The sequence below is a fragment of the Lepidochelys olivacea genome, assembly GCF_965140295.1.
Source record: "Lepidochelys olivacea isolate rLepOli2 genome assembly, chromosome: 2".
NCBI lineage: Eukaryota > Metazoa > Chordata > Testudines > Cheloniidae > Lepidochelys > Lepidochelys olivacea.
In genome coordinates, this window is record NC_140412.1 from 155,676,214 (window position 1) to 155,703,702 (window position 27,489).

A 27,489-nucleotide genomic window follows, 5' to 3' on the forward strand; every position below is an offset into this window, starting at 1 on the left:
GGGGAGATTCAGTCTCGATGGCATGTTCCCACTTGCCCCAGAGACCAAGGAAATCCTTCTGCATGAAAGTCACATGGGATTGGTTCTGCAGACTCCTATCCTTTCACATTTCCCCTCTGTTTTCTTACCCCTGAATCTATGCACCATCCACCTCACTCTGGCTCAGCCCAAAGATTACAGCACAAATCCTTCAGCAGGGCCTGAGACGGCAGGAGGATGGTAAGATGTTGCTTGGTTGCAAATGATGTTTCTATCATCCATAACCTCATCCCACTGGAGCTATCAACTGAACTTTGTCAAAATACAAGTTCAGCTAACCCAGATGGTTCTTCATGGAAAATCAAGCCAAAAAGAGTGATGACATTTCAACAGATTTGTTGAAATGGAGGGCAAACGTTTTGGAGATTTGCTTGAAATATTGATTTTATGTGCTTTGGAGTGGTAAATATATATTAAAAACCTCCTAACTGTAAGAACAGTAGGAGAATAGAACAAACTGCTTAGGGGAAGTCGTGGAAGCTCCTTCACTGGAGGTTTTCAAAAAGAGCCTGGATCTCCATCTGTCTTAGATGGTTTAAACACAACAAATCCTGCATCTTGGCAGAAGGTGAGACTAGATGACCTTTGCGATCCCTTCTAACCTTATGGTTCTATGATTCTAAACAATCCAAACAGTAAGTTGAACTATGAAGAAAATCAGTCTCAAAAGTATACTTTTAGTACATCTTTTTCCTACAAATTACTTTTCTGATGACACAAATTCTGAGTAATTTAGAATGACTATATCAATATTTATATATACACATTTATAAATGCCAGTTACAGTAGATTGAACCAAATGCTTCCCTTACAAATGATCTTTTGATCATTTTGTGAGCTGTACTTATTTAAATTTCATTTGTTCAGAGGGTAAAACTAGGTGCTTTAAAAAATATCCAGGTGTCTCTAATTTTCGCAAGTTTAATATACATAGTGCCAGATAGTGACCATTCCTGAGCTGGTGTGTCAGGGGTAGGAGGTGGAGGACACATAGAGTCCTTATCCACCCTTTGTGCTCCTGTGCAAAGAGTAGCTAGAAACCTATACCTTGCATTCCTTGAATGCCAGTGAAGGAGAGGTTTAGTGCTATCTCAAACACAAGAGGCACTACAAGGACTACTGCCGGGAGGTACTGCTTGCAGCTCTATGCTACAAGATGTATCAATGGCCAGTCTTGTATGTGTTCCTCCAGCATAGTGAGGCATTTGCCTGCCTCTGTTTGCCACAGGCTGAGTACCTTCGTGAACTAATGCTGATACAGTGCCCCTGTATACCCATTTACGCAGCTGTAGCTCTAAAAGCTGCAATCTACTTCACAGAGCATATACATGGTCAGTAAAACAAACCCTAAAGTGTGTAGCCTTAATAACTGAAATCATGTGTGCATAGTAACCGTGGTCCACATTTTATCACAGAACATTTACACTGTACAGTCAATTTTTAAAAAAATACACAAATGTTTAATTGTTGGGGCTACCATGGGGGAAAAATCATTATGTACAGAAGCTTCAGTTACATTAGTGAAAAAAAGCCAAAATCACTGAAAGCTCCACTAGCAATTTGGGTGGGTGGCTGGATAGACATGGAAATTTGACAAGAATGAAGTAAGTCCCTGCTGCTTAGCAGATTTGGATGGATCTTGATTATATGTTCTGACCCCACAGTAAACTCTAGACTCTGTTTTCTGTATTGCACTGAAACTGAAGGCAGTAAGCTACTCAATCAGATAACAGATGGGGTGTATGCAACAATACAATAGTAAAAGAGCTGCTGTGTCAGCTTGGCCTGGTTCTTCCCCTCCATCACTCATTCTGACGCAGGCATCTTGTTTCCCACTCTGTGCTCAATATTTTCTTGTAAGCAAAATTTTCTGTGATGGAGTCACGGTGACTGAAGAGATTCTTCAGCCAGCTGGTCACAATAGAACCTTTGTTCCACCGACAGTCAGATCCCTCACGATTGTACACAGTTGGTGACGGCAGAGCTATAAAGCTGCCCCTGCAGTGCTCCTGCAGTGCTGATCCCTGAGAACAGTGAAATTCCTTTTCCTTGGTGTCATTTTCCTGCACAATAAGGAACGTCTTGATGTTCTATCAAAGCTTTGGTCTGAATGGAGATTTTGCTCTTTGTAAGTAAATGCAAAAAAACTACATTAATGCGATGTTATAGCTGAGCTTTACTCAACACAAGCACAAAAGTCAGAAAATTCAAACTTGTGGTCCCCACAGTAACTGTATCCCAGTCCCCTTAGGCTTGTGCACTGTATTCTGTTACAACCTTACTTTCACAAAAACCGTGGGAAACATACAAAGCCTTCTGAAAAGATAAGTCTGGGACAAGGGAGTGATTTCAGGGTGGTATATATGCATGATCTTTTGTTAACTGGAGGCCAGATAAACTGAATATGGAAATTCTTATGCTAAAACATATAAATTCAATATGGCCAAATTCAGACTGCTCGGGGACAAGGAGAGAACAGTGGCATAATTTTGCACTTCTCAACTTTTAATGTGCGCAACTCAACTGTAGTTTTGCATTAATGGGTTGTTTTGGGGAACTTTCATTTTTTTGCATTAATTTTTTTGGATTAAAAATTCCTCATCAAAACATGAAGGTTAGAAAATGGTCACACATTAGTGCAATGTGTTATGTGAATCAGAAAGGACTGTAAAACAAACCATTTGACTTATCCAAGAACAAAACTCACATCTGAATAATCTCACAAACCCAGGGGTTCCCAAACTTGGTTCGCGGCTTTTTCAGGGTAAGCCCCTGGCAAGCCGCAAGACGTTTTGTTTACCTGAACTTACCCTGAACAAGCTGTGAACCAAGTTTGGGAACCCCTGCACAAACCCAACAATTGAGATGCTGTGCTCTGTCTGTTCTGTAAGCTGTAGAAAGCCTTGCTGATGTGTGGAGCTTTAATAACTGTGGTGACTGCATGGGATTACTACACTTTTAAAGTCTGAAACATAGTGGGTGGCAGAGTTTAAAAGACATGTCAGGTGGCAGCAGTTATAGCTGAGATTGATAAGAGACTGCACCAAGAATAAAGTGGTAATGGATGTAGCTTGTAAAGACAAAGTCATTCGATTTAAGGTTAATTAGGCTTATGCCTTTTTTTTTCCTTCTTGGGGTATATCTTTGCTGCAGAGTTAACCAAGACGGATCACTCAAGTTAGCCTCACCTGAGTATGAGTGGCCACACTATACAGCCACACTTAAATGCATTCACACTGGTGCTGCGCTCACTTGTATGAAGCTTTAGGACTTCTGGGGGGTATATCCCATGCTTATTAGCGGTGCTTTAAGATGAGCCGTTCTATGATTCTTTTTCAGTCAACTGTGGAAGAATTTCTCTTGGCACAGAGGGGGACTTGTGGGAAGGCATGGAAGGACTATCAGCACTTGAGTGGTTTAGCCTGGGTCCTCACTGAAAAGTGGGTGGAATACCAATCTGAGTGTATGCAACACCTGGGCTTTAGCCTATTATACCCCAGGACAGGACAGCTAGCCTGGGTGCAAAGTATCACCACCACACTTGGGTGAGAGGGTTTTGCGTGTAGACAAGAGACAGGTTAGGGGCAACCACGCAAGGAAGAGCCCGAGTGAACTTTGCAGTGAAGACATGTCATATATGAGGGCCTGAGACTGTCTTAACTTGAGTTAATTCTGCAGTGACGTACCCTTAAATTAACTATTCTCAAGTTAGCTTGACTGCGAGTGGCCATGTTATAAAATAACACTTGAGCTACACAGAGTGGTTGGATTACTGCACAGTGACTATATTAATAGCACAGAGAGATTGTGCTAACAGCTGATGAATGATTCAAGCTTTGCTTACATCTGATGATGGACCCTCCAACTTAAGTTAAAGGTATAGGACTCAAGGTAGGGGAAACATTCAAGTTATAACTTGAATTAACTCTGCAGTGAAGACAAGCCCTGAAAGGTTTTTAAAAAGAGGTTTTCTATATAAAAATTTAGGAGTTCTCGATTCTTACTCTACGTATTGACTGGTGAAGTATTAAGGAAATGGAATGTGATCAACCAAGAAGGAAAGAAATATTTTTACTCAAACGCTCTGTTAACACTTATCCAGTATAAATACAAGGGAAAAAAGCTCTCTTGGGAATTCAATTCCCCACACGGTAACTAATAGAACATTCTAATATACACCTCTACATCATCCAAGTCCTTCCAACAGCAATAATAGATGAGATGGGGGGAAAATAATCTGAACAAACCCTGAAAGCCAATCAACCAAAAAATCATAACCAAACCCCTCCTCCAACGAAAAGTTTTCAGACATAAACCCATTTTTCTCTTTTCCAAGCCATCTTTAAATAACCAAGTTCTGTGACTTCAGCATGAGTATTAAAAATATCATAGTCCTCTGCTTAAGAGGAGCAATCTACCACGAGGTCCAGGTCCAAAATTCCTCTCCCCTCACATTCTGCTATGCACAGATTGTCTGACTGGCTGTCACCCCACTATCTCCTACATGTCACTGGTACATCTGTGTTTATATGTGGATAGTTTGTAAAGCACTTTGGAATCCTTTGAGATGAAAAGTGCCGGATAAATATAATAGCAGCATATTATCGTTACAAAATGGTATGACTTTTTCTATTGAATGAGATTGAATTCAGTTGCTATGAGAACCATAACTTTGAACTTCATGACTTTGTGTGATTTAATTCTGAACAACTGTGCTAGTTTCATTAAGCTTTTTGCATTGACTAGATAATAGGATGTAAAAGACCTGTTGGGTTACCACATTTAACCTCTAGCATTGGCACAATGTATAGTACATTAATCCTACTAATATTATATGAATCCTATTTATGATTTTCATGCTGATGACTCAACTACTTCACTGGATGGTTTATTATATTACCTACAAGTTTTCTTCAGCTACTGAGAAATATTTATCTATATTCAAGATGAAATGTTTCTATTTTTAGTAGGGTTGTTGATTAATCGCAGTTAACTCACGTGATTAACTCAAAAACGTAATTGTGATTAAAAAAATTAATCACAATTTTAATCGCGCTGTTACATAACAGAATACCAATTGAAATGTATTAAATATTTTGGATGTTTTCCTACATTTTTAAATATATTGATTTCAATTACAACACAGTATATAAAGTCAACAGTGCTCACTTAATATTTTTTACTACAAATATTTGCACTGAAAAAATGGCAAACAAATGAAAGAGTATTTTTCAATTCACCTCACACAAGTGCTGTAGTGCAATCTCTTTGTCATAAAAGAGCAACTTACAAATGTAGATTTTTTTAGTTACATAACTGCTCTCAAAAACAAAACAATGTAAACCTTTAGAGCCTTCAAGTCCCCTCAGTCCTAATTCTTGTTCAGCCAATCATTAAGACAAACAAGTTTGTTTACATTTATGGGAGATAATGCTGTCCGCTTTTTATTTCCAACGTCTCCTGAAAGTGAGAACAGGCATTTGCATGGCACTTTGGTAGCTAGTATTGCAAGGTATTTACATGCCAGTTATGCTAAACATTCGTATGCCCCTTCATGCTTCGGCCACCATTCCAGAGACTTCATGCTTCTATGCTGATGATGCTTGTTAAAAAAATAATGCATTAATTAAATTTGTGACTGAACTTCTTGGGGAAGAATGGTATGTCTCCTACTCGGTTTAACCCACATTTTGCCATATATTTCATGTTATAGTAGTCTCGGATGATGACCCAGCACGTTGTTCTTTTTAAGAACACTTCGCTGCAGATTTGACAAAACACAAAAAAGGTACCAATGTGAGATTTCTAAAGATATCTACAGCACTCAACCCAAGGTTTTAGAATCTGAAGTGCCTTCCAAAAGTCTGAGAGGGATGAGGTGTAGAGCATGCTTTCAGGAGGCTTAAAAGAGCAGCACTCTTATGTGGAAATTACAGAACCCGAACCACCAAAAAAGAAAATCAACCTTTCTGCTGGTGGCAACTGACTCAGACGATGAAAATGAACATGCTGTGGTCTGCACTTCTTTGGATGATTATCGAGCAGAACCTGTAATCAGCATAGATGCATGTCCTCTGGAACGGTGGTTGAAGCAAGAGAGGACATATGAATCTTTAGTGCAGCTGGCACATAAATATCTTGCAACGCTGGATACAACAGTGCCATGCGATTGCCTGTTCTCACTTTCAGGTGATATTGTAAACAAGAAGTGGGCAACATTATCTCCTGCAAATGTAAACAAACTTGTTTGGCTTATTTCAGAGTAGCACCCGTGTTAGTCTGTATTCGCAAAAAGAAAAGGAGTACTTGTGGCACCTTAGAGACTAACCAATTTATTTGAGCATAAGCTTTCGTGAGCTACAGCTCACTTCATCGGATTTATTCAGTGCAAAATACAGTGGGGAGATTTATATACGTAGAGAACATGAAAAAATGGGTGTTACCATACACACTAATGAGAGTGATCATTTAAGGTGAGCTATTACTAGCAGGAGAGCGGGGACCTTCTGTAATGATAATCAAGGTGGGCCATCTTTTTTAATCGTGCAATTAATCGCGATTAATTTTAACTGCTTGACAGAAAGCATCTCCTGTCTAATATTAATGTTTATTTAATATTTGCATAGTGTAATATCTCCTTTTTCTCAGTTGGTTCTCAAATAGAAGAACTGCTCTAATCTGCACAAAAAATGGTTGTTCTCTCCCCATACTGAAGACCCTGGGACTGCTAATGTGCAAAGTTAAGCCCATGCATAAATGTTTGTAGGATTTACTTATGTGTATAAAATTACTAATGACTGTTTCTAGCAGGTTTTTTTTAAACCAAATGCAAGCATCTAATAGCTCTTTACTGTAAAGCAAGCCTTACCTGTGCCAGCATATTTATCTGCCATGTTGATATCAATGTCCAATTTTAAATTCAGCATAGTCCTGATGACATCATCACTGCCTTTCCCAGCTGCCCACATAAAGGATGTTCTTCCCTCAAGATCTGAGTCATCTTTCACAGAGGGATGTTTCAAAAATACTTCAACTGTTTCCTGCAGAAAAACTTCACTGAGTAAGAATGCCATTGAAATTAACATAAAAAGAGTCTGTAATGACAGAAGAAACTATTGTTTTGCTTAGCAGTTTTTGCTTAAGAAGCAAAACAAGGCTTCTTTTTTCCTTTTTAAGATTATATACAATATGTCTCATAACAACATTTCTGGCTTGTAATATCATCACTTGTATCATGTTGGAGAATTCTCAACCCTGATCATTGTGTTATTCTCTTACTATGCCTATTTCTTGTTTATAACACCCATGGCTATGTCACAAGTTATGAATACACTGGTCTTATTCTGATTTCACTTCTTACTTTTCTGTAACTTATAATCACTGTGAGGGAAATGATGGGATAACATTACTAGAAATAACCATCTTGACAAACAGCAGAAACAATGCAAGAAAAAAATCCTCTTTTTTTTCAAATTTGGATATGACTTCACATGAATAGAATTTCCTTTTTCAAAGACCACTAAGTGATCCTATAACAGTTTCACTGTATGATAGGTAACATCTTTAGAGACAAAACCACTATTTCTAACAGTCAATAAAACAATCAGATTATTAAATTACTAAAATATATTAAATCAGAAAGATGAGAAAAGTCATTACAGCTTAACCCAGGCTTCCATTGTGTAATCGACACACTAGACTTCCTCTTTAAATCAAAGAAAAAAACTCCTCCACCTCTTCCTCAGGTGATGCTTTGGTTTTAAGCTGTCAATGATATAAGACCTTTCTGATCCACCTCCCAGCATCACTGATTCCATTACAGTTTCTAAAATAGCTAATTATAAGAAAAAGAAACAAAACAGTCCAAAACACAGAAGATTTACCCTTCCCAGCCCTCTAGGCTAGGTACACGTGCTCTGAGCTCACAGGACCCCACCAGCCGAAAGCCAGCAAGTTATATTATTCCTACAGCCAGGTCTACACTTCCACTTACTTAAGTATAATTTACATTGCTCAGGGGTGTGAATAAGCCACCACTGAGTGACGCAAGTTACACCAACCTAAGCGCCGGTATGGACAGCGCTATGTGATGGATAGACCTTCTCCAGCCAACGTAGCTACCACCTCTGGCAGAGGTGGATTTATTATACTGACAGGAGAGCTCTCTCCTGTTGGCATAGAGCGTCTTCACCATAAGCGCTATAGCAGCACAGCTGCATCAGTGCAGCTGTGCCGATGTATCGCTTCTAGTGTAGACTAGCCCTAGGTCAAACGTAAGTGGATCAGCTCAATATTGGAATAACTGGGAGAAATTGAATAGACTGAGGGTCAGACTACATGGTTGAATGGTACCTTCTGATCTTAAATTCTATGAATTTATGAATCTAACTTGCAGAACAAGAAGGCCTACTTTCCAAATAAACCCACTCATTTAACCTGATGCTGGTTCTATAGTTAACGTCTATAGTAAAGGAAGGGGCAGTAAGGTTTCTTTCAAAGCATCAGTTTGGGAGAGGGAACTTAAGGAAAAAAATAAATGTTAATAGGTACCTCTGTGGAAATAATTCGAGAAAGTTTGCATTCCATGAATTTATCAAAGCGTGCCAAGCTCAGGACAGTCAGGAATGGGTCTATACTGGTGAGTTCATCTTGATTTCCTGAGCTCTCTGCACAGTGAATAAGCTACTTTTTGAGTTCAACCTAATGTATTCCAGTAGCTCCTGAAACTGGGAAGGAGCTAATGGAGCTGTCTTCTGAAGGGAGGGTTTGTAGCTTGGTAGAAGATGAGATGGGCAGCTTGAACCTGGTTGTCTGTACAGATAACACCAATAGCAACAGAGATCCTTTCTGAAAGGGAATTGTGCTCGCGAAGGGTAAATCATCTCAGGGTATATCTATAGTACGAAATTATTTTGAAATTGTTCTATTCGAATTTTTGGAAGTGATTTTATACATTCGGTCTTGTGTGTCCCTACTAAAGCGTGTGAATTTGGCAGAGTGCGTCCACAAAACCGAGGCTAGCATCGAATGTCGGAGCGGTGCACTGTGGGTAGCTATCCCACAGTTCTCGCAGTCCCCGCCGCCCACTGGAATTCTGGGTTAAGCTCCCAGTGCATGATGGGGCAAAAATATTCTTGCGAGTGTTTCTGGGTGTGTGTCATCAGTTGCTCCTTCCGCCGTGAAAGCTATGGCAGACAATCGTTCCGCACCTTTTTGGCGTGCAGACGCCATCATGCTTGCAGCAGACAGTGCAATACGGTGCACCGCTTCTCTCCTGGTACAATGAATCCACCTTGCATTTCCTCTCGTCTTTCTATGTAATCTATATAAATATCTACTCTTTCTCTTCCTCATCAACCACTTCAGCTGCCAACTCTGCTTGGCCATCGTGAACCGAGCAGCACAGCTTCCGCCGCCAACTCTGCTCTCCCGCTCTTGCCGCACTACTGAGCTTCTCAATGTTGTCTGTCCTGGGCTCCCGCCTCCATGAAAGCTACAGAAGACAACCATTTCCCAATTTTTTTCGGCTATCATGAACCGAACAGCACCTCTTCCACTGCCATTCTTTTCTCCTACGTTTTGCACCCTTTTTCCAGGAATACCCACGCAGGCGCCATAGGGCGGCAAGCCTGGAGCCCGCTCAGATCTCCACTGCAGTTTTGACCATTGTAAATACCTCGTGCATTATCCAGCAGTATGTGCAGTACCTGCAAAACGGGCGAGGAAGCGATGACAGTGCGATTACGATAGTGATGAGGACATGGACACAGACGTTCCTAGAAGCATGGCATGTTGTGATTGGGAGACCATGGTGGTGTTGGACCAAGTTCATGCCTTGGAACGCCGATTCTGGGCCTGGGAAACAAGCACAGACCGTATAGTGTTGCAGGTATGGGATGATTCCCAGTGGCTGCGAAACTTTCGTATCTGTAGGGCCACTTTCATGGAACTTTGTAACTTGCTGTCCCCTGCCCTGAAGTGCAAAGACACCAAAATGAGAGCAGACCTTACAGTTGAGAAGCGAGTGGACATAGCCCTGCGGAAGCTTGCAATGCCCGACAGCTACCAGTCAGTCAGGAGTGGACAAATCTACTGTGGGGGCTGCTGTGCTGCAAGTAGCCAATGTAATCATTGACCAGCTGGTATCAAGGGTAGTGACTTTGGGAAATGTGCAGACCATTGTGGATGGCTTTAATGTGCTGGGGTTCCCTAACTGCGGCGGGGCAATAGACAGAACGCATATCCCTATCTTGGCCCCAGAACACCGGGGCAGCTAGTACGTAAACCGCAAGGGGTACTTTTCCATGGTGCTGCAAGCACTGGTGGATCACAAGGGACGTTTCACTGACATCAATGTGGAATGGCCGGGAAAGGTGCATGACGCTTGCATCTTCAGGAACACTGGTCTGTTTGAACAGCTGCAGGAAGGGACTTACTTCCCAGACCAGAAAACTACTGCTGGGGATGTTGAAATGCCTATAGTTATCCTTGGGGACCCAGCCTACCCCTTAATGCCATGGCTCATGAAGCCATACACAGGCACCCTGGACAGTAGTAAGGAGCAGTTCAACTATAGGCTGAGCAAGTGCAGAATGGTTGTAGAATGTGCTTTTGGACATGTGAAAGCACACTGGTGAAGTTTACTGACTCGGTTAGATCTCAGCACAACCAATATTCCAATTGTAATTGCCGCTTGTTGTGTGTTCCACAATATCTGTGAGAATAAGGGGGAGACGTTTATGGCAAGGTGGGAAGTTGAGGCAACTCGCCTGGCGGCCAATTTTGCACAGCCAGACAAAAGGGCAATTAGAAGAGCGCAGCAGGACGTTCTGTGCATCAGGGAAGCTTTGAAAGACAGTTTCATGACTGGCCAGGGTACAGTGTGACAGTTGTGTTTGTTTCTCTTGAAGTTACCCACCCTCTCTCTATATATATATGAAAGGAAATAAAGTCACAAGTATTTAAAAACCGTTCTTTATTATTTGTCGCACAACACATTGAAAGAAATCAGAAGGTAGACCGGGGGATGGAGGGAGGGTACTGGGGGAGGAGGGAAGGACAAGTCCAGAAACCAAATCAAAATTTCAGACATGCCAGCTTTCTGCTGCTTGTGCAATCCTCTGGGATTGAGTGTGTAGGTCCCCGTAGCCTCCCCCGTGTTTTTGGGTGTCTGGGTGAGGAGGCTATGGAACTTGGGGGGGGAGGGAGGGCGGTTATACAGGTGCTGCAGAGGCCGTCTGTGGTTTTGCTGCCTTTCCCGCATTAGATCCACCATACAGTGGAGCATGTCAGTTTGTTCCCCCATGAGCTTGACCATAGCATCCTTCCTGCTCTTATGGCATGCGTCCCTCCTCTCTTCGTGTTCATTTAACGCTTTATGGGACTCTGCAATTGTTTGCGTCCACACATTCAGCTGGTCCCTATCAGTGCGGGAGGACTGCATGAGCTCAGCGAACGTGTCGTCCCAAGTTTGTTTTTCCTGCCTTCTAATCTGGACCAACCTCTGGGATGTAGTAGATAGGGGCCGTGTTGAAACATTTGCACCTGCGGGAGGAGAAAAAGGGAGGGTAGTATTTTAAAAGATACATTTTAGAGAACAAAGGGGACACTTTCTCAGTGAAACAGGCAATTAATCGTACACAGTACGTGTTCTTTCTGTACAAGGTCGCATTTTGCCTGTTATATTGAAGTGCCTGCCACTTTGGTGTGAATAAGCCATCACACGCGGCTGGGCAACAGAATTCAGCTTGCAGGCAGCCATGGTAAGCCCTAGGGGCATGCAGGGTTCTGCTTCTTCTGCATTCATTTCAATGCTCTCAAACCACCAGGCCCCCTTTCCCATAGCAAGCAATGCCTGGGGGGTTTGCCATATAAAAGGAGGGCCTGCAGGCTCTCAGGGATGATTGCTTCACCCCGCCCAACACCCCATGTGGCTCCGATGAGGCTCTAAGCAGGGATGAGCCCTTTAAACTAAACACGAACAGCCCAGCACAGCTGGGTTTCTCCCCACCCCCAGGATCCGATCAGGCTCTCACTCACCAGAAGTGCCTTCTCCAGGGTCTTGGTCCAGGAGCCTGCATTGGGAGTGGGGGGAGGCTATTGGGTCCAGCGTTAAGAATAGTTCCTGGCTAGTGGGGAAAACGGATTCCCCATTTGCTGCTTGTGCACTGTCCTCCTCCTCCTCCTCCTTTTTGTCCTCCAATAACTCATCCTCCTAGCTCCGTGCAACTCCCCCCTTACAGGTGTCCACAGACAGTGGTGGGGTAGTGGTGGTGTCACCCCCCATAATTGCATGCAGCTCATGGTAGAAGTGGCACGTATGGGGCTGTGACCCAGAGCGCCCATTCGCCACCCTGGCTTTTTGGTATGTTTACCTGAGCTCCTTGATTTTTGTATGACACTGCTCTGCGTCTCTGGAGTAGTCTCTTTCCGTCATGGCCCTGGAGACTTTAGCATAAGTATTTGCGTTTCTTTTTTTGGAACATAGTTCTGCCATAACAGATTCATCTCCCCAACATGTGATGAGATCCAGTACCTCCTGTTCGGACCATGCTGGAGCTCGTCTGCAAATCTAGGACTGCGTGATCTCTTGTGATGGTGGACTCTGCATGGTCGCCTGTGATGGTGGACTGTGCTGATGGTGACGAAACAGGAAATGAAATTCAAAAGGTCCTGGGGCTTTTACCGCCCACCTGGCTAGTGCATCGGAGTTGAGAGTGTTGTCCAGAGCGGTCACAAGGGAGCATTCTGGGATAGCTCCCGGAGGCCAGTAACGTTGAATTGCATTCACAGTACCTGTAACCCGGAACTGCAATCTCGATTTTAGCGCTACTCCACTTGCCGAGGTGGAGTTCAGAAATCGGATTAAAGAGCCCTTTAAATAAAAAAAAACCGTTTGGTCTTGTGGACAGAATTGGTTTTATTTCGAATTAACTTGGCTAATTCAGAAATAACCGCGTACTGTAGACCAGGCCTTAGTGCCACCACAGAGCAGGGGCAAGCTGGTAGTGAACAGGGTATTGAATGTATGCATCCCTGAATGAGGCTCGAGAGTCATTCCTCTAAGAACATAAGAATGGCCATACTGTGCCAGACCAATGGTCCACCTAGCCCGGTATTCTGTCCCTGATAGTGCCCAGTGCCAGATGCTTCAGAGGGAATGAACAGAATAGGGCAGTTATTGAGTGATTCATCCCTTGTTCTCCACTCCCAGCACTTAGAGGCTTAGGACACCCAGAGCATGGGGTTTCATTCCTGATCATCTTGACTAATATCTAGTTCTTTTGTGAACCCACTTATAATTTTGGCCTTCACAACATCCCTTGGCAATGAGTTCCACAAGTTGACAGTGGGTTTTGTGAAGTAGTACCTCCTTTTGTTTGTTTTAAACCTGCTTCCTATTAATTTAATTGGGTGACCCCTGGCTCTTGAGTTATATGAAAGGGTAAATAACACTTCCTTATTTACTTTCTCTACGTCATTCATAATTTTTTAGATTTCTATCATAACCTCCCTTAGTCGTTTCTTTTCTAAGTTGTAAAGTCCCAGTCTCTTTAATCTCTCCATACCCTAATAATTTTTGTTGCTTTTCTTTGTACCTTTTCCAATCCTAATATATCTTTTTTGAGATGAGGCGACCCGAACTCAAGTATGTAAGGTGTGGGCATACCACGGATTTAAATAGTGACATTATGATATTTTCTATCATATTATACCTTTCATTATACCCTATCGTACCTTTCCTAGTGGTTCCTAACATTATGTTAGCTTTTTTGACTGCCACTGCACTTTGAGTGGATGTTTTCAGAGAACTATCCACAGTGACTCCAAGATCTCTTTCTTGAGTGGTAACAGCTAATTTAGACCCATCATTTCATATGTATAGTTGGGATTATGTTTTCCCAACGTGCATTATATGTTGCATTTGTCAACTTTGAATTTCATCTGCCATTTTGTTGCCCAATCACCCAGTTTTGTGATACCCTTTGTAACTTTTGCAGTCTGCTCTGGATTTAACTATCTTGAGTAATTTTGTATCGTCTGCTAATTTTGCAACCTCATGGTTTACCTCTTTTTCCAGATCATGTATGAATATGTTGAATGGTACTGATCCAAGTACACATCAATGGATATTTACCGCTCTGCATTCTGAAAACTGACCATTTATTCTACCCTTTGTTTCTTGACTTTTAACCAGTTACTGATGTATAAGAGGATCTTCTCTCTTATGCCATGACTGCTTACTTTATTCATCCACTTGATCACCCTTATCCACATGTTTGTTGACACTCAAAGAATTCTAAAAGATTGGCGAGGCATGATTTCCCTTTACAAAAGCCATGTTGACTCTTCCCCAACAAATTGTGTTCATTTATATGTTTAACAATTCTGTTCTTTACTACAGTTTCAACCAGTTTGTCTGGTACTGAATTTAGGCTTACTGGCCTGTAATTGACAGAGTCGCCTCTGGATCCTTTTTTAAAAATTGGTGTCACATTAGCTATTCTCTAGTAATCTGGTACAGAAGCTGATTTAAGTGATAGGTTACATATCACAGTTAGCAGTTCTGAAATTTCATATTTGAGTTCCTTCAGAACTCTTGGGTGAATACCATGTGGTCCTGGTGACTTATTGCTGTTTAAATTTATCAATTTGTTCCAAAACCTCCTCTAATGACACCTCAATCTGGGACAGTTCCTCAGATTTATCACCTAAAAAGAGTGGAAATCTCCCTCACATCCTCTGCAGTGAAGACCAAGGCAAAGAATTAATTTAGCTTCTCTGCAATAGCCTTATCGTCCTTGAACGCTCCTTTAGCACCTTGATCTTTATTATTACATGCAGTTACCAAGATGCTATGATATAGACTATTGTATTCATGTTTGAAAAAAATTCAAAATCAATATCAATTTTTAATATATATTTTTGATATTAACATTTTGAAATCTATCATCTATATAACACACAATACAGGAAAACTGAATAAAACTTGTGAACACACGTCTGGATACAGATTACTCTACAAACCATTAGAAATCTGTTCTGAGGGCTATCCTATTTCATAGAATCATAGAAGATTAGGATTGGAAGAGACCTCAGGAGGTCATCTAGTCCAACCCCCTACTCAAAGCAGGACCAACACCAACTAAATCATCCCAGCCAGGGTTTTGTCAAGCCAGGCCTTAAAAACCTCTAAGGATGGAGATTCCACCATCTGCCTAGGTAACCCATTCCAGTGCTTCAACACCCTCCTAGGGAAATAGTGTTTCCTAATATCTAACCTAGACCTCTCTCACTGCAACTTGAGACCATTGCTCCTTGTTCTGTCATCTGCCACTACTAAGAACAGCTGAGTTCCATCCTCTTTGGAACCCCCCTTCAAGTAGTTGAAGGCTGCTATCAAATCTCCACTCACTCTTCTCTTCTGCAGACTAAACAAGCCCTGTTCCCTCAGCCTCTCCTTGTAAGTCATGTGCCCCAGCCCCCTGATCATTTTCGTTGCCCTCCGCTGGACTCTCTCCAATTAGTCCACATCCTTTCAGTAGGGGGGGCCCCAAAACTGGACACAATACTCCAGATGTGACCTCACCAGTGCCGAATAGAGGGGAATAATCACTTCCCTCAATCTGCTGGCAATGCTCCTACTAATGCAGCCCAATAAGCCGTTAGCCTTCCTGGCAACCAGGGCACACTGCTGACTCATATCCAGCTTCTCATTCACTGTAATCCCCAGGTCCTTTTCCACAGAACTACCACTTAGCCAGTCGGTCCCCAGCCTGTAGTGGTGCAAATGATCCTTCCGTCCTCAGTGCAGGACTCTACTCTGTCCTTGTCCTTGTTGAACCTCATCAGATTTCTTTTGGTCCAATCCTCCAATTTGTCTAGGTCACTCTGGACCTTATCCCTACCCTCCAGTGTACCTACTTCTCCCCCCAGCTTAGTATCATCTGCGAACTTGCTGAGGGTGCAATCTATCCCATCATCCAGATAATTAATAAAGATGTTGAACAAAACCGGCCCCAGGACTGACCCCTGGGGCACTCCGCTTGATACATGATAATTATTATTAGACAATAATTTGTATAATCTATGTTATATTTTAAAATACTTTGCTTTATGTTTCAGATATACCATACTTACAGCAAAGTTGCTCTGTGCTGCATAATGTAAGGGTGTTGCCCCTTGGCTATCAGATGGGATTGTTCCAAACTTATTTCTTTCTAACAGGAGATGAACAATCTGTGCATGGCCTGACAAAAAAGCAGAAATTAACATATGAATAACATATGCAGCTGACTAGTTGCTTTGCTCTGAATCTTCTTTCCTACATAAGAAACATTAATAAATGCTGGGACATTCAAATAAAATCATAAGATTTCACATGAGCTTTATGTTGCAATTGTCCAATTTGGCATGCTGTTTTTGCCAATGGTGCTCTAGTTTCACTGTTCCTTCTACCCTCATCTTTTGCAGGCCACCAGGGAACCATGATGGCCTGGGGAAATGAAACTGCGGAAAAGGCCATTTAGAATCATAGAATATCATGGTTGGAAGGGACCTCAGGAGGTCATCTAGTCCAACCTCCTGCTCAAAGCAGGATCAATCCCCAATTTTTGCACCAGATCCCTAAATGGCCCTCTCAAGGACTGAACTCACAACCCTGGGTTTAGCAGGCCAATGCTCAAACCACTGAGCTATCCCTCCCCCTAGAATCTATAGTAAAAGACAAAAGGCTATTATAGTTTATTACTACACCATCAATAGTACTTTGTTAGACAACAGTCTACTATACTGTAATAAGTGAGATGGATACAACCAAAACCTTGAATTTGACCCAGTGGTCAGCTCAAGGCAGCAAAGTGAGCCGTGGTCTGGGATGATGTGCTTTTGGTTGCTCGTGTTGCTTAAACCAGCAATTTCATTTCAAGGTACAGTGTGTTGTAGGAATCAAGCCTGGAGGTCCTTACTCAGTTTTTATTCACGCAGAATTCCCATTGAAGATCATGGTAATCTGACTGAGAACGACATGAAAAACAACTAAAAACCTCAAGATTTGGCCTCTGGATATTCTTTCTTGCAATCATTTGAAAAACTTCTTGTAAGCATTCTAATTTCTTCCCCCAAAACTCCAGTTTCCCCAAGCACACCCATTATTTCAACTCTATGTTCCAACTCATTAAATGAATTCTACATGAGAAAGTTACTTACCTTACAGATATTGGAGGTTATTTGAGATGTGTGGTCCCTATTTGTATTCCACTGTGGGTGCACATGCACTTTATGTGCCTGGAGTTGGAGAATTCTTGCAACGAGCATCTGTTGGTCTGTGCATGTGCCGTTGCTCTTGTTGTGCCTTGAGCCAAGGGTATAAAGCAGGGATGGCCAACCTGTGGCTCCAGAGCTGCATGCGGCTCTTTAGAGGTTAACATGCGGCTCCTTGCATAGGCACTGGCTCTGGGGCTGGAGCTACAGATGCTAACTTTCCAATGTGCTGGGTGGTGCTCACTGCTCAACCCCCATTTCTGCCCCAGGCCCTGCCCCCACTCCATACCTTCCCTCAAGGCCCCTGCCCCTTTCCCCCGAGTCTGCCATGCCCTCACTCCTCCCCCAAACCCCCCAGAGCCTCCTGAGCATGCAAAACAGCTGATTGCAGCAGATGGGAGGCGCTGACTGGTGGGGCTGCTGGTGGGCAGGAAGTGCTGGGGGATGGAGCTGATGTGGGGGGCTGCTGACGTATTACTGTGGCTCTTTGGCAATGTACATTGGTAAATTCTGGCTCCTTCTCAGACTCAGGTTGGCCACCCCTAGTATAAAGGGTGGAGCAATACAATCACCTCTCCAGTTCCTTCTCTACTGTAAATCCAGGAATGATCTGAAGCAGAGGGGAAGGAGGACGAGTAGTGGCATACAGATGGTGTATACATTTCAAAGAACCTCCAGTTACTATAAGATAATTAACCTTCTCTTCTTTTTAGTGCTGGTCCTTATGTGCATTCCATTGCAGGTGAATGACAAGCAGTACTCAAGTAGAGTGCGAGGATGCAGGTTGCAGAGTCATTTGAAGGACCGCTGAGCCAAAGGATGCATCACCTAAGGAGTCCTGTATTAGAGCCTAATGTCTCATGAATGTGTGGATGGAACTCCATTTAGCTACCTTGCAAATGTCAAGTAGAGGCACATCCTGAAGCGATGCCACTGATTTCGCTAGTGCTCCTGTAGAATAAGCCCTTATCCATGAGGGGAGGAAGATGTGACAGCTGGTAGAAGAATAGGATACAGCCCGAGATCCATTTAGAGATCCTCTGGGGAGATATAGCTTGACTTTGGAGTCATTCTGCTATGGCGAGAAACAGTTTAGGTGATTTTTTGATTGGTTTAATCCTTTACAGGTAGCAAGCCAAGGCTCGTCATATGTCGAAGGAATGAAGTCTTCTATCCTCCTCAGATGCATGTGACTTCAGGGAAAAAACAGAGAAGTGGACTGACTGGTTTAACTGGAACTCTGAAAGTACTTTGGGGTGAACTTTGGAAGTAATCCTAATGAGACTTTGTACTTATGGAATATAGAGAATGGAGGCTCTGCCAGTCGGGCTCCAAGCTCATCTACCCTTCTGGCTGAGATGATGGCCACAAAGACTAAAACTTTCATTAACAGGCGATACATGGAACATGTGGCTAGTGTTTCAAAGAGAAACTTAATGAATGATGAAAGTACAAGGTTTATGTCCCCAGTTCTGTGTTTGATAACTTATAAAACGTACAGCGTTTGTATATACGACTTTATAACTTTGGCCTTGTCTATACTACAAATGCTTTGCTGGTATGGCTATGTTGGTACAGCTATACAGATGAAGCCCCAGAGCACAGATACAGCATAAGATGACAGAAGGATTTTTTCTATCGACATGTTAATACCACTACCCTGAATATAACATTGGCTGTGCTTACAGAATCACTCTTCTCTTGGCATAGAAAAATAATAGAATCATAGAAGATTAGGGTTGGAAGAGACCTCAGGAGGTCATCTAGTCCAAACCCCTGCTCAAAGTAGGACCAACATCAACTAAATCATCCCAGCCAGGGCTTTGTCAAGCTGGACCTTAAAAACCTTTAAGGAAGGAGATTGCATCTCTAGGTGTTAGGATATAGATATTCAGGCCTGTCTGCAAAGGCCTGTACTTTAAGAATTTAGGGGTATTCTTATCACTTGGCTAGTTCTAGAGGTATAAAAGAAAGAATCAAAATCACTGTCTGCTGGGGTAAGGGCCTTCTCTTACTGTGACAGTTTTTTCCTCTGATTTCCACTCCCTTTCTTAGCTCACTTTTAATGGTGCGGTTCATGCCTTCCACCTGCCCCGCAGCCTGGGGGTGATAAGCAATATGGAACAACTGTGTAATTCCAGTGAGGGCTGACAGCTCCCCTAACAGATCTGACCGAAAAGCAGCTCCTTGGTCTGTGTCAATCACCTTTGGGACCCCCCAGCGAGTGAATACCTCATTTACCAGTATTGTAGCAGTTACCCGGGCAGTTTGATACTTTGTGGGGAAAGCTTTCACCCACCGGCTGAAAGCATCCACTACCACCAACATGAATTGTTTTTTTCTGTGATCTGGTGGTAGGGGTCCTGTGTAATCAATCTGTATTCTTTCCCATGGTCCCCTTGGGGTTTGTCTCATTAATTCTCCCCTTAGCACCTTGTGAGGTGGGCTGTGCCTGGCATAGTCCAAACAACGTTCCAGATGTGATTTTAAATCAGCTGCCATTCCTGGCCACCAGCACAACCTTTTTAAAGTTCCCAGTGCCTCCTCAAACCCAGGGTGTCCCCTTGCCAAGCTTCCATGCACCCAGCTTAAGAAAGCCGTCCGACTTCCCTGAGGGCACAACATTACCGGTCCCTCAATTGTTAAGACACACCGAATCCCTTCCATTAGTTCCACCTTTGGCACATGCCTGTCCCCAGGTTTCATGATGCCTTCCAGTCCTGGGTCAGATTCCTGCAACTCTCAAATTCGCCCTCCCCGATCTGTATCCACCCCGCTTCTTGTTAACACTGCTACAAGCACACTCTCTTCTGGCTCCCATGGCCATGGGGGTGCCTCTGTTGCAGCCCACTTGGCCTCTACATCGGCCAGATTATTTCCTTTGCTTAGGGGTCCTGTTTTCTTGTGTGCCTTTATCTTTACCACATTGATCCGTGTAAAACAGTGACTAAGCTCCTCCACTCGCTTCCACCAGGTAGCATGCTTGATTGTGGAGCCGTCTGTTGCCCTGAAATGATTATCTGCCCACCATCTCAGCATTAATGTGGCACCACGAAATACATAATCTGAATCTACCACCACCCAACATTCTGGCTCAAATTTGGAATCCACTTCATTTAAAGCTGTTATCAAGGCTGCCAGTTCTGCCTCCTGAGCTGACTCTGCTTCTAGTGAGAAACCAATGGTGCTGACTGTCTCATTGCCTCTGATTCCCACAACAGCTAAGCCTGCAGTTTTCCGTCCCCCTTGATACCTACAACTTGATACATCCAAAAACCATACCAGTGTCCCCTCTTTTACCTGATTGGGGTTAGCCGCCCGAAACACCTGATGTTGGGTTTTACCTGGGCTGGCTTCACATTGGTGTGGGGTGCCAGCCAGATGTAATCCAGCTACCCAGACTATGGGGTCCTTTAACACCTCTGCTTTAATGTTTTCTGCCTGTAGAGCCAGCAACCATTTAGCAGTACGCTGCCCACTCACTTGTCCCTGTAAGATAGTGTGCATGTTTAACAGCCGCAGGGGGTCATGATGAGATCGGACTATTACTTTCTGCATTCCCGAAAAGTATTTAAATTTCCCTACCCCGCCAGTAGGAGCACAACAGCACCTTTTCACACCATCCATACTTCAATTCCACAGCACTCAAAAGTCAGAAGGCAAAGGCCACAGGTCGGTCCTTTGCTCCATACTCCTGTGTTAATGCACAACCAATGGTAGTGTCCGATACCAAAGGATACAGATAAAAGAATTTCTCCCCATCCGGGGAGGCCAGCACTGGAGCACTGGCCAGGTTTTCCTTTAGCACTCTCACTGCCTCAGTACTCTCTTCTGACCATTCCCAAGTTGAGGCTCGGGTTAGGTCAAATAGAGGCTGGGCTATTTCTGCATAATTGGCCACAAAATCCCTGCAAAATCCAGTTAGACCCAGAAAACTTTGCAAGCTTTTAACATCCGTAGGCAGTGGCAGGGACTGGATCAGTTGCACCCGTCCCTTATCGATTTCCCTTCCCATCTGAGACACCTCCACTCCTAAGTAGGTCACTCTTGTCTGTCCCATCTGAGCCTTTTTCCCATTGACCTTCAATCCTGCTCTTGCCAAAGCTTGCAGGACCTGCTCAGTTAGTTCCCTGTCTTCTTCCTCTGTCCCTGACATTAGCAACAGGTCGTCTACATATTGTATGCACCTTGCTGAATCCAACCCCTCCAGAGCCTGTCTCATGTATCTGTGAAAAATTGCAGGGGAGTCCCTATATCCCTGGGGTAGGACTGTCCAGCATAATTGTCTGCCCTCCCATGTGAATGCAGTTTTATGTTGACACGAGGTAGCTAGTGGCAGAGACCAAAACCCATTAGCTATGTCCAAAACTGTGAAAATTCGGAATTGGGGTCCAATACGAGCCAACATTTCAGGGTATGCTACCACCACTGAGGTTGGCGAATTGGCCAGAGCATTTAGTGCCCTGTAATCCACAGTGAGGCGCCAGGTACCATTTGGCTTCCTCACGGGCCACACAGCAGCATTACAAGGGAATGCAACTGCCCGAATCAGTCCCCTCTGTTCCAACTCCCCAATAGTTGCCCCCACCTCTGCCAATGCCTCCCGAGGAATAGGATACTGTTTCTGTGGGGGAGGGTCCCCTCCCTCCATCAGTACCTCCATGCTGCCCCTACCACAATCCAGGTTATCCTTCGCCCACACAGGGATGTGTTCCCACCCAGCCGGGGGTGGTGGGAGGGCATGTGCCGCCTTAATGGTCATAGTGGCTATCCCCATAGGAATGGTATAGCCCTGACCGTCCTGCGTTTGCCCCAGTAAACACACCCAATTGGCTAAATCCAGTACGAGTCCCAGTTTGTGTAAATCTCCTGCCCCCAACAGATTAAGCATATCATTACAACCCCACATAATCTCCCCTTCCCCCCAGATTCCTTTGATTTGTCCCCGCCTCAGGGTTAACTGTGTCTCCCCTCCCATTGCCCCTACAATTGTCACAGTCCCTTCTGAGGGTCTCCCCTGCCCCCATGTGGTTAAACTGATGGCTGCTCCAGTGTCTATCAAAAAATCCCTCATGGGACTCCCTTCGATTGCCCCTGGAGCGTGGGGCGACCAGATGCATCCCGTCCTAAACTGAGAACATGGACAGGACGCCTCCCAGGGCGCCCCTAAGTTGCAGCACCCACCTCTGTTACATTGTGTTACATTGTGTTACATTGCATATGGAAACGATCAAGGGGGGCACAACCCCCTAGAGAACAGCCACTAATTATAACCTATAAGTAATGTAGTAAGCCCCCCCCCAAGTGTACTAGACAACCCGGACCCAACCTTCTCGGGCCCACTATACTGGGAAGTCTGGAACACTAATTGGAATAGGTGTGGTATGCCCGTACCAGAGAAGGTGCAGGACATCGTACTACACAAGGGGCAGTGGGACAGATGGAGCATCGACACCTTCCACCTTGATGCCTGGCCCTATCAGGAAATGTGTCGCCATATGTCCTATGTTTTTCCAGGGATACCTGGGCAGGAGGATCCCAAAAGAAAAAAAAAAAGGGGGTGGAGTGTTAGGATATAGATATTCAGGCCTGTCTGCAAAGGCCTGTACTTTAAGAATTTAGGGGTATTCTTATCACTTGGCTAGTTCTAGAGGTATAAAAGAAAGAATCAAAATCACTGTCTGCTGGTGTAAGGGCCTTCTCTTACTGTGACAGTCTGAGGCCCTGTTCTTAGGCTAAGGCCTTTGGCTAAGCAGCAGAGGCAGCCATAAGCTAGGAAGGGAACAGTCACATCCTCACATTCCAAACTAGTCACACTGAAATAAGGTGCTATTGGGCTGTCAGGCACTATCAGGACAGGATTGTATTCCTATCACCTCCAGAGAAAGGGAAGTGCCTAGAAAATGTAAAAGGAAACTTAGTTTGATAGCATCCTGTCCGGCAAGAACTCACTTATCAATAGCTGGGATGTGAAATCCTCACTTCTGTATTGTTTTGTCATTATAGTTCCCACTTTGCTATTGTTTATTGGCATGGTCTCTGTCTGGTTCTGTGATTGTTTCTGTCTGCTGTATAATTAATTTTGCTGGGTGTAAACTAATTAAGGTGGTGGGATATAATTGGTTAGCTAATCATGTTACAATATGTTAGGATTGGTTAGTTAAATTTCAGTAGAATGATTGGTTAAGGTATAGCTAAGAATATTACTATATAAATTAGGGGCAAACAGGAAGTAAGTTGGGATTCGAAAATAAGGAAAAAGGAACTTGTATTTAAGCTTGCTGGAAGTTCACCCCAATAAACATCAAATTGTTTGCACCTTTCGATTTCGGGTATTGTTGCTTTCTGTTCATGCGAGAAGGACCAGGGAAGTAAGTGAGTGAAGGAATAAACCCCCTAACACTAGGTAACCCATTCCAGTGCTTCATCATCCTCCTTGTGAAATAGTGTTTCCTAATATCCAACCTAGACTTCCCCCATTGCAACTTGAGACCATCGCTCCTTGTTCTGTCATCTGCCACCACTGAGAACAGCCGAGTTCCATCCTCTTTCGAACCCCCCTTCAGGTAGTTGAAGGCTGCTATCAAATAGGGTGACCAGACATCCTGATAAAATCGGGACTATCCCAATATTGAGCAGTTTGTCCCGATACTTTGTTTCAGGTGCAGCTTTTTTTTTTTTTTTTTTTTTTTTTTGCGCTTAGGCAGCGGTGAGAGGCATGGGGAGCGCCTCTTCAATTGTTATAGTCACCCGGCACATCTGGGTCTTTGGTGGCACTTCGTCGGCGGGCACTTCTTTCTTTGTCAGCAAGATTTATTTCCCACCGCCGAACGTGCCGGGTGAGTGTAACAATTGAAAAGGCGCTCCCCCTGCGGCAGTCCCGATATTTTGGATTTAGCATCTGGTCACCCTACTATCAAATCCCCCCTCACTCTTCTCTTCTGCAGACTAAACAAGCCCTGTTCCTCCAGCCTCTCCTCGTAAGTCATGTGCCCCAGCCCCCTGATCATTTTCGTTGCCCTCCGCTGGACTCTCTCCAATTTGTCCACATCCTTTCTGTAGTGGGGGGGCCCAAAACTGGACACAATACTCCAGATGTGACCTCACCAGTGCCGAATAGAGGGGAATAATCACTTCCCTCAATCTGCTGGCAATGCTCCTACTAATGCAGCCCAATATGCCGTTAGCCTTCCTGGCAACCAGGGCACACTGTTGACTCATATCCAGCTTCTCATCCACTGTAATCCTCAGGTCCTTTTCTGCAGAACTGCCACTTAGCCAGTCGGTCCCCAGCCTGTAGCACGGGATTCTTCCGTCCTCAGTGCAGGACTCTGCCCTTGTCCTTGTTGAACCTCATCACATTTCTTTTGGCCCAATCCTCCAATTTGTCTAGGTCACTGTGGACCCTATCCCTACCCTCCAGTGTGCCTACTTCCACCCCCAGCTTAGTATCATCTGCAGACTTGCTGAGGGTGCAATCTATCCCATCATCCGGATCATTAATAAAGATTTGAACAAAACCGGCCCCAGAACCGACCCCATGGACACTCCGCTTGATACCAGCTGCCAACTAGACAACGAACCGTTGATCACTACCCATTGAGCCCAACAATCTCGCCAGCTTTCTCTCCACCTAATAGTCTATTCATCCAATCCATACTTTTTTAACTTGCTGGCAAGAATACTGTAGGAGATTGTTTGAAAAGCTTTGCTAAAGTCAAGATATATCATCATGTCCACTGCTTTCCCCATATCCACAGAACCAGTTATCTCATCATAGAAGGCAATCAGGTTGGTCAGGCATGACTTGCCTTTGGTGAATCCATGCTGACTGTTCCTGATCACCTTCCTCTCTTCCAAGTGCTTCAAAATCGTTTCCTTGAGGACGTGCTCCATGATTTTTCCAGGGACTGAGGGGAGGCTAGCCGGTCTGTAGTTCCCCGGGTTCTCCTCTTTCTCTTTTTTAAAGATGGGCACTATATTTGCCTTTTTCCAATCAGCTGGGACCTCCCCCGATCACCACGAGTTTTCAAAGATAATGGCCAACAGCTCTGCAATCACATCAGCTAATTCCCTCAGCACCCTCAGATGCATTAGGTCTGGACCCCTGGACTTGTGCATGTCCAGCTTTTCTGAATAGTCCTTAACCTGTTCTTTCACCAAGGAGGGCTGCTCACCTCTTCCCTATGCTGTGTTGCCCAGGACAGCAGTGTGGGAGTTGACCTTGTCTGTGTCTATACTGGGGTTTTGCTGACAAAGCTATGTCAGCTGGTAGGTGTGTTTTTTCACACTCCTCACTGAATAGCTATGCTGACAACATTTTGTAGTGTAGAACTGGCCTTACAGAGACTCAGACTGGATATGTTAATGGAAAAAAGTCAGTAATAGCAACATTAGAAAGATAAAAAAATCCAACTGTATTTTTTCCTGGCTGAACTGCGGGTTTTGGGAGGGAAAAGGTAGTAGCATGAGAGATGAATATCACACACTATCTCATGGAGACAAAAGATGCCCATTTGCCCTCACAGTGCCTGAAAAGGTCTTATTAGCAGAATTTTGCAAAGCTTCATAACTTGAAGTAATGTGTTCTTCACATTAAATGACTGGTATATCAGAGAGGAGCAGGGACATCAGTGTTTCTTCTGGTTGCTGCACTCGTTCACAAATAAAGCCATTTAGTATACCTACAGTTTCAGAGAACTTGATATTCATCTACTGAGCACTGCTGCTACTCACAAGTTCTGGAATCAAAACAAATCAGTTCCTTTTCATGCTAAAGTTTTCATTATACTACTTATCACAAATGTAACATTTTGCAATTTCAGGTGAAGTGCAAAGTTTAACTTAAGCTTTGAAAAACCCTTGTGAGGAGAGAAGAGCCAGCTCTAAAATCATATACAATCAGTAATATGAATGATTATATCCTCAGCTGGTGTAAACTGGCATAACTCCATTGACTTAAACAGAGCAGGTTTAGACTGCTAAAGATCTGGCCTATTGGTTCTACTGATCTTTGAGATCCTTAATGCCCCTACAGGAGGGTAGGGTGCCAGCTTCTTGTAAATGACAGGTTGTTAGGCCCTTGCTCAAGACATAGCCTCTTGATAGTGACAAACTTTACATATTACTTGTTTCTAACCCACCTTTTTGCGGTAAGGTTATTGAAAATATGCTGGCCAGGCAACACCAGTATCCTCTGGAGTCCATGGACATCTGTCATCCCTCTCAACCAACTTTTCAGCCATGATATAGTACACAGATTGCACTGATTTCATTTGGCTAATGATTTAGTCTTAGCAATGGACAAATGTTAGGTGTCCACGCTGATGCTTTTAGATATCTCTGTTCAAGAGGTTCTGTTAACTCAACCACAGACCATAGCAGTAGTGGCTGGCACTTCAGTGATTCTGTTCCTTCTTCTTAAAGATCCAGGAGGGTGACGTTTGGTAACTGCTCATCTCTTTCAAGGGCTCTCTTGTACAGTGCTCTTCTGGGACCTAGTCAGTCACCCCTCCAATTCAATGCTTTTGTGGGTCTGCTTGGGGGGCAGTATACAGATAACATACAGTTCTGTCTCTCTCATCCAAAACCATGCTCTGAAGTGTCCCTAGCCTCTGTTTGCCAGAAGCTGGGAATGGGCAACAGGGGATGAATCACTTGAGGATTGCCTGTTCTGTTCATTCCCTCTGAAGCACCTGGCACTGGACACTGTTGGATGACAGGACACTGGGCTAGTTGGACCATTGGTCTGATCCAGTATGGCCATTCTTATGTTCTTATCCAACCTGGGAGCTGTGATGTCTTTGGAAATTCCTGATTAAGACAAAAAGAAAAGGAGTACTTGCGGCACCTTAGAGACTAACAAATGTATTTAGTCTCTAAGGTGCCACAAGTACTCTTTTTCTTTTTGCGAATACAGACTAACATAGCTGCTACTCTGAAGCCTGATTAAGACAGAAATTTAGAAGAAGGTGAACTGAAGTTCAATCCTCACAAATCTCTGGATGACTGGAGGCAGGATCTAGATTTATCTAAGGTAATTATCTGACTCTCATTACTATAGTCTCTGACTAACTTACAATCTTTAATATCACCAATATAATCTTTAATATCACTTACAAGCTTTAATATCGTCTGTGAAAAAGGAAAGCATTATCAGCCCCATTTCATAGATGGATAACTTAAGCA

At 43.7% G+C, this 27,489-nt stretch overlaps 1 protein-coding gene across 1 annotated transcript in view; it reads right to left on the bottom strand.

Annotated features, from left to right (window-relative positions):
• INVS (inversin) overlaps nt 1–27,489 on the bottom strand; it is a 209,086-nt gene that overhangs the window by 62,957 nt on the left and 118,640 nt on the right. Inside the window, exons 7-8 of the mRNA XM_084620833.1 lie at nt 16,180–16,289; nt 6,908–7,079 (exon numbers count right to left, since the gene is read on the bottom strand). Coding sequence (XP_084476959.1) covers nt 6,908–7,079; nt 16,180–16,289 — 282 coding nt within the window. The remainder of the gene's footprint in view (nt 1–6,907; nt 7,080–16,179; nt 16,290–27,489) is intronic.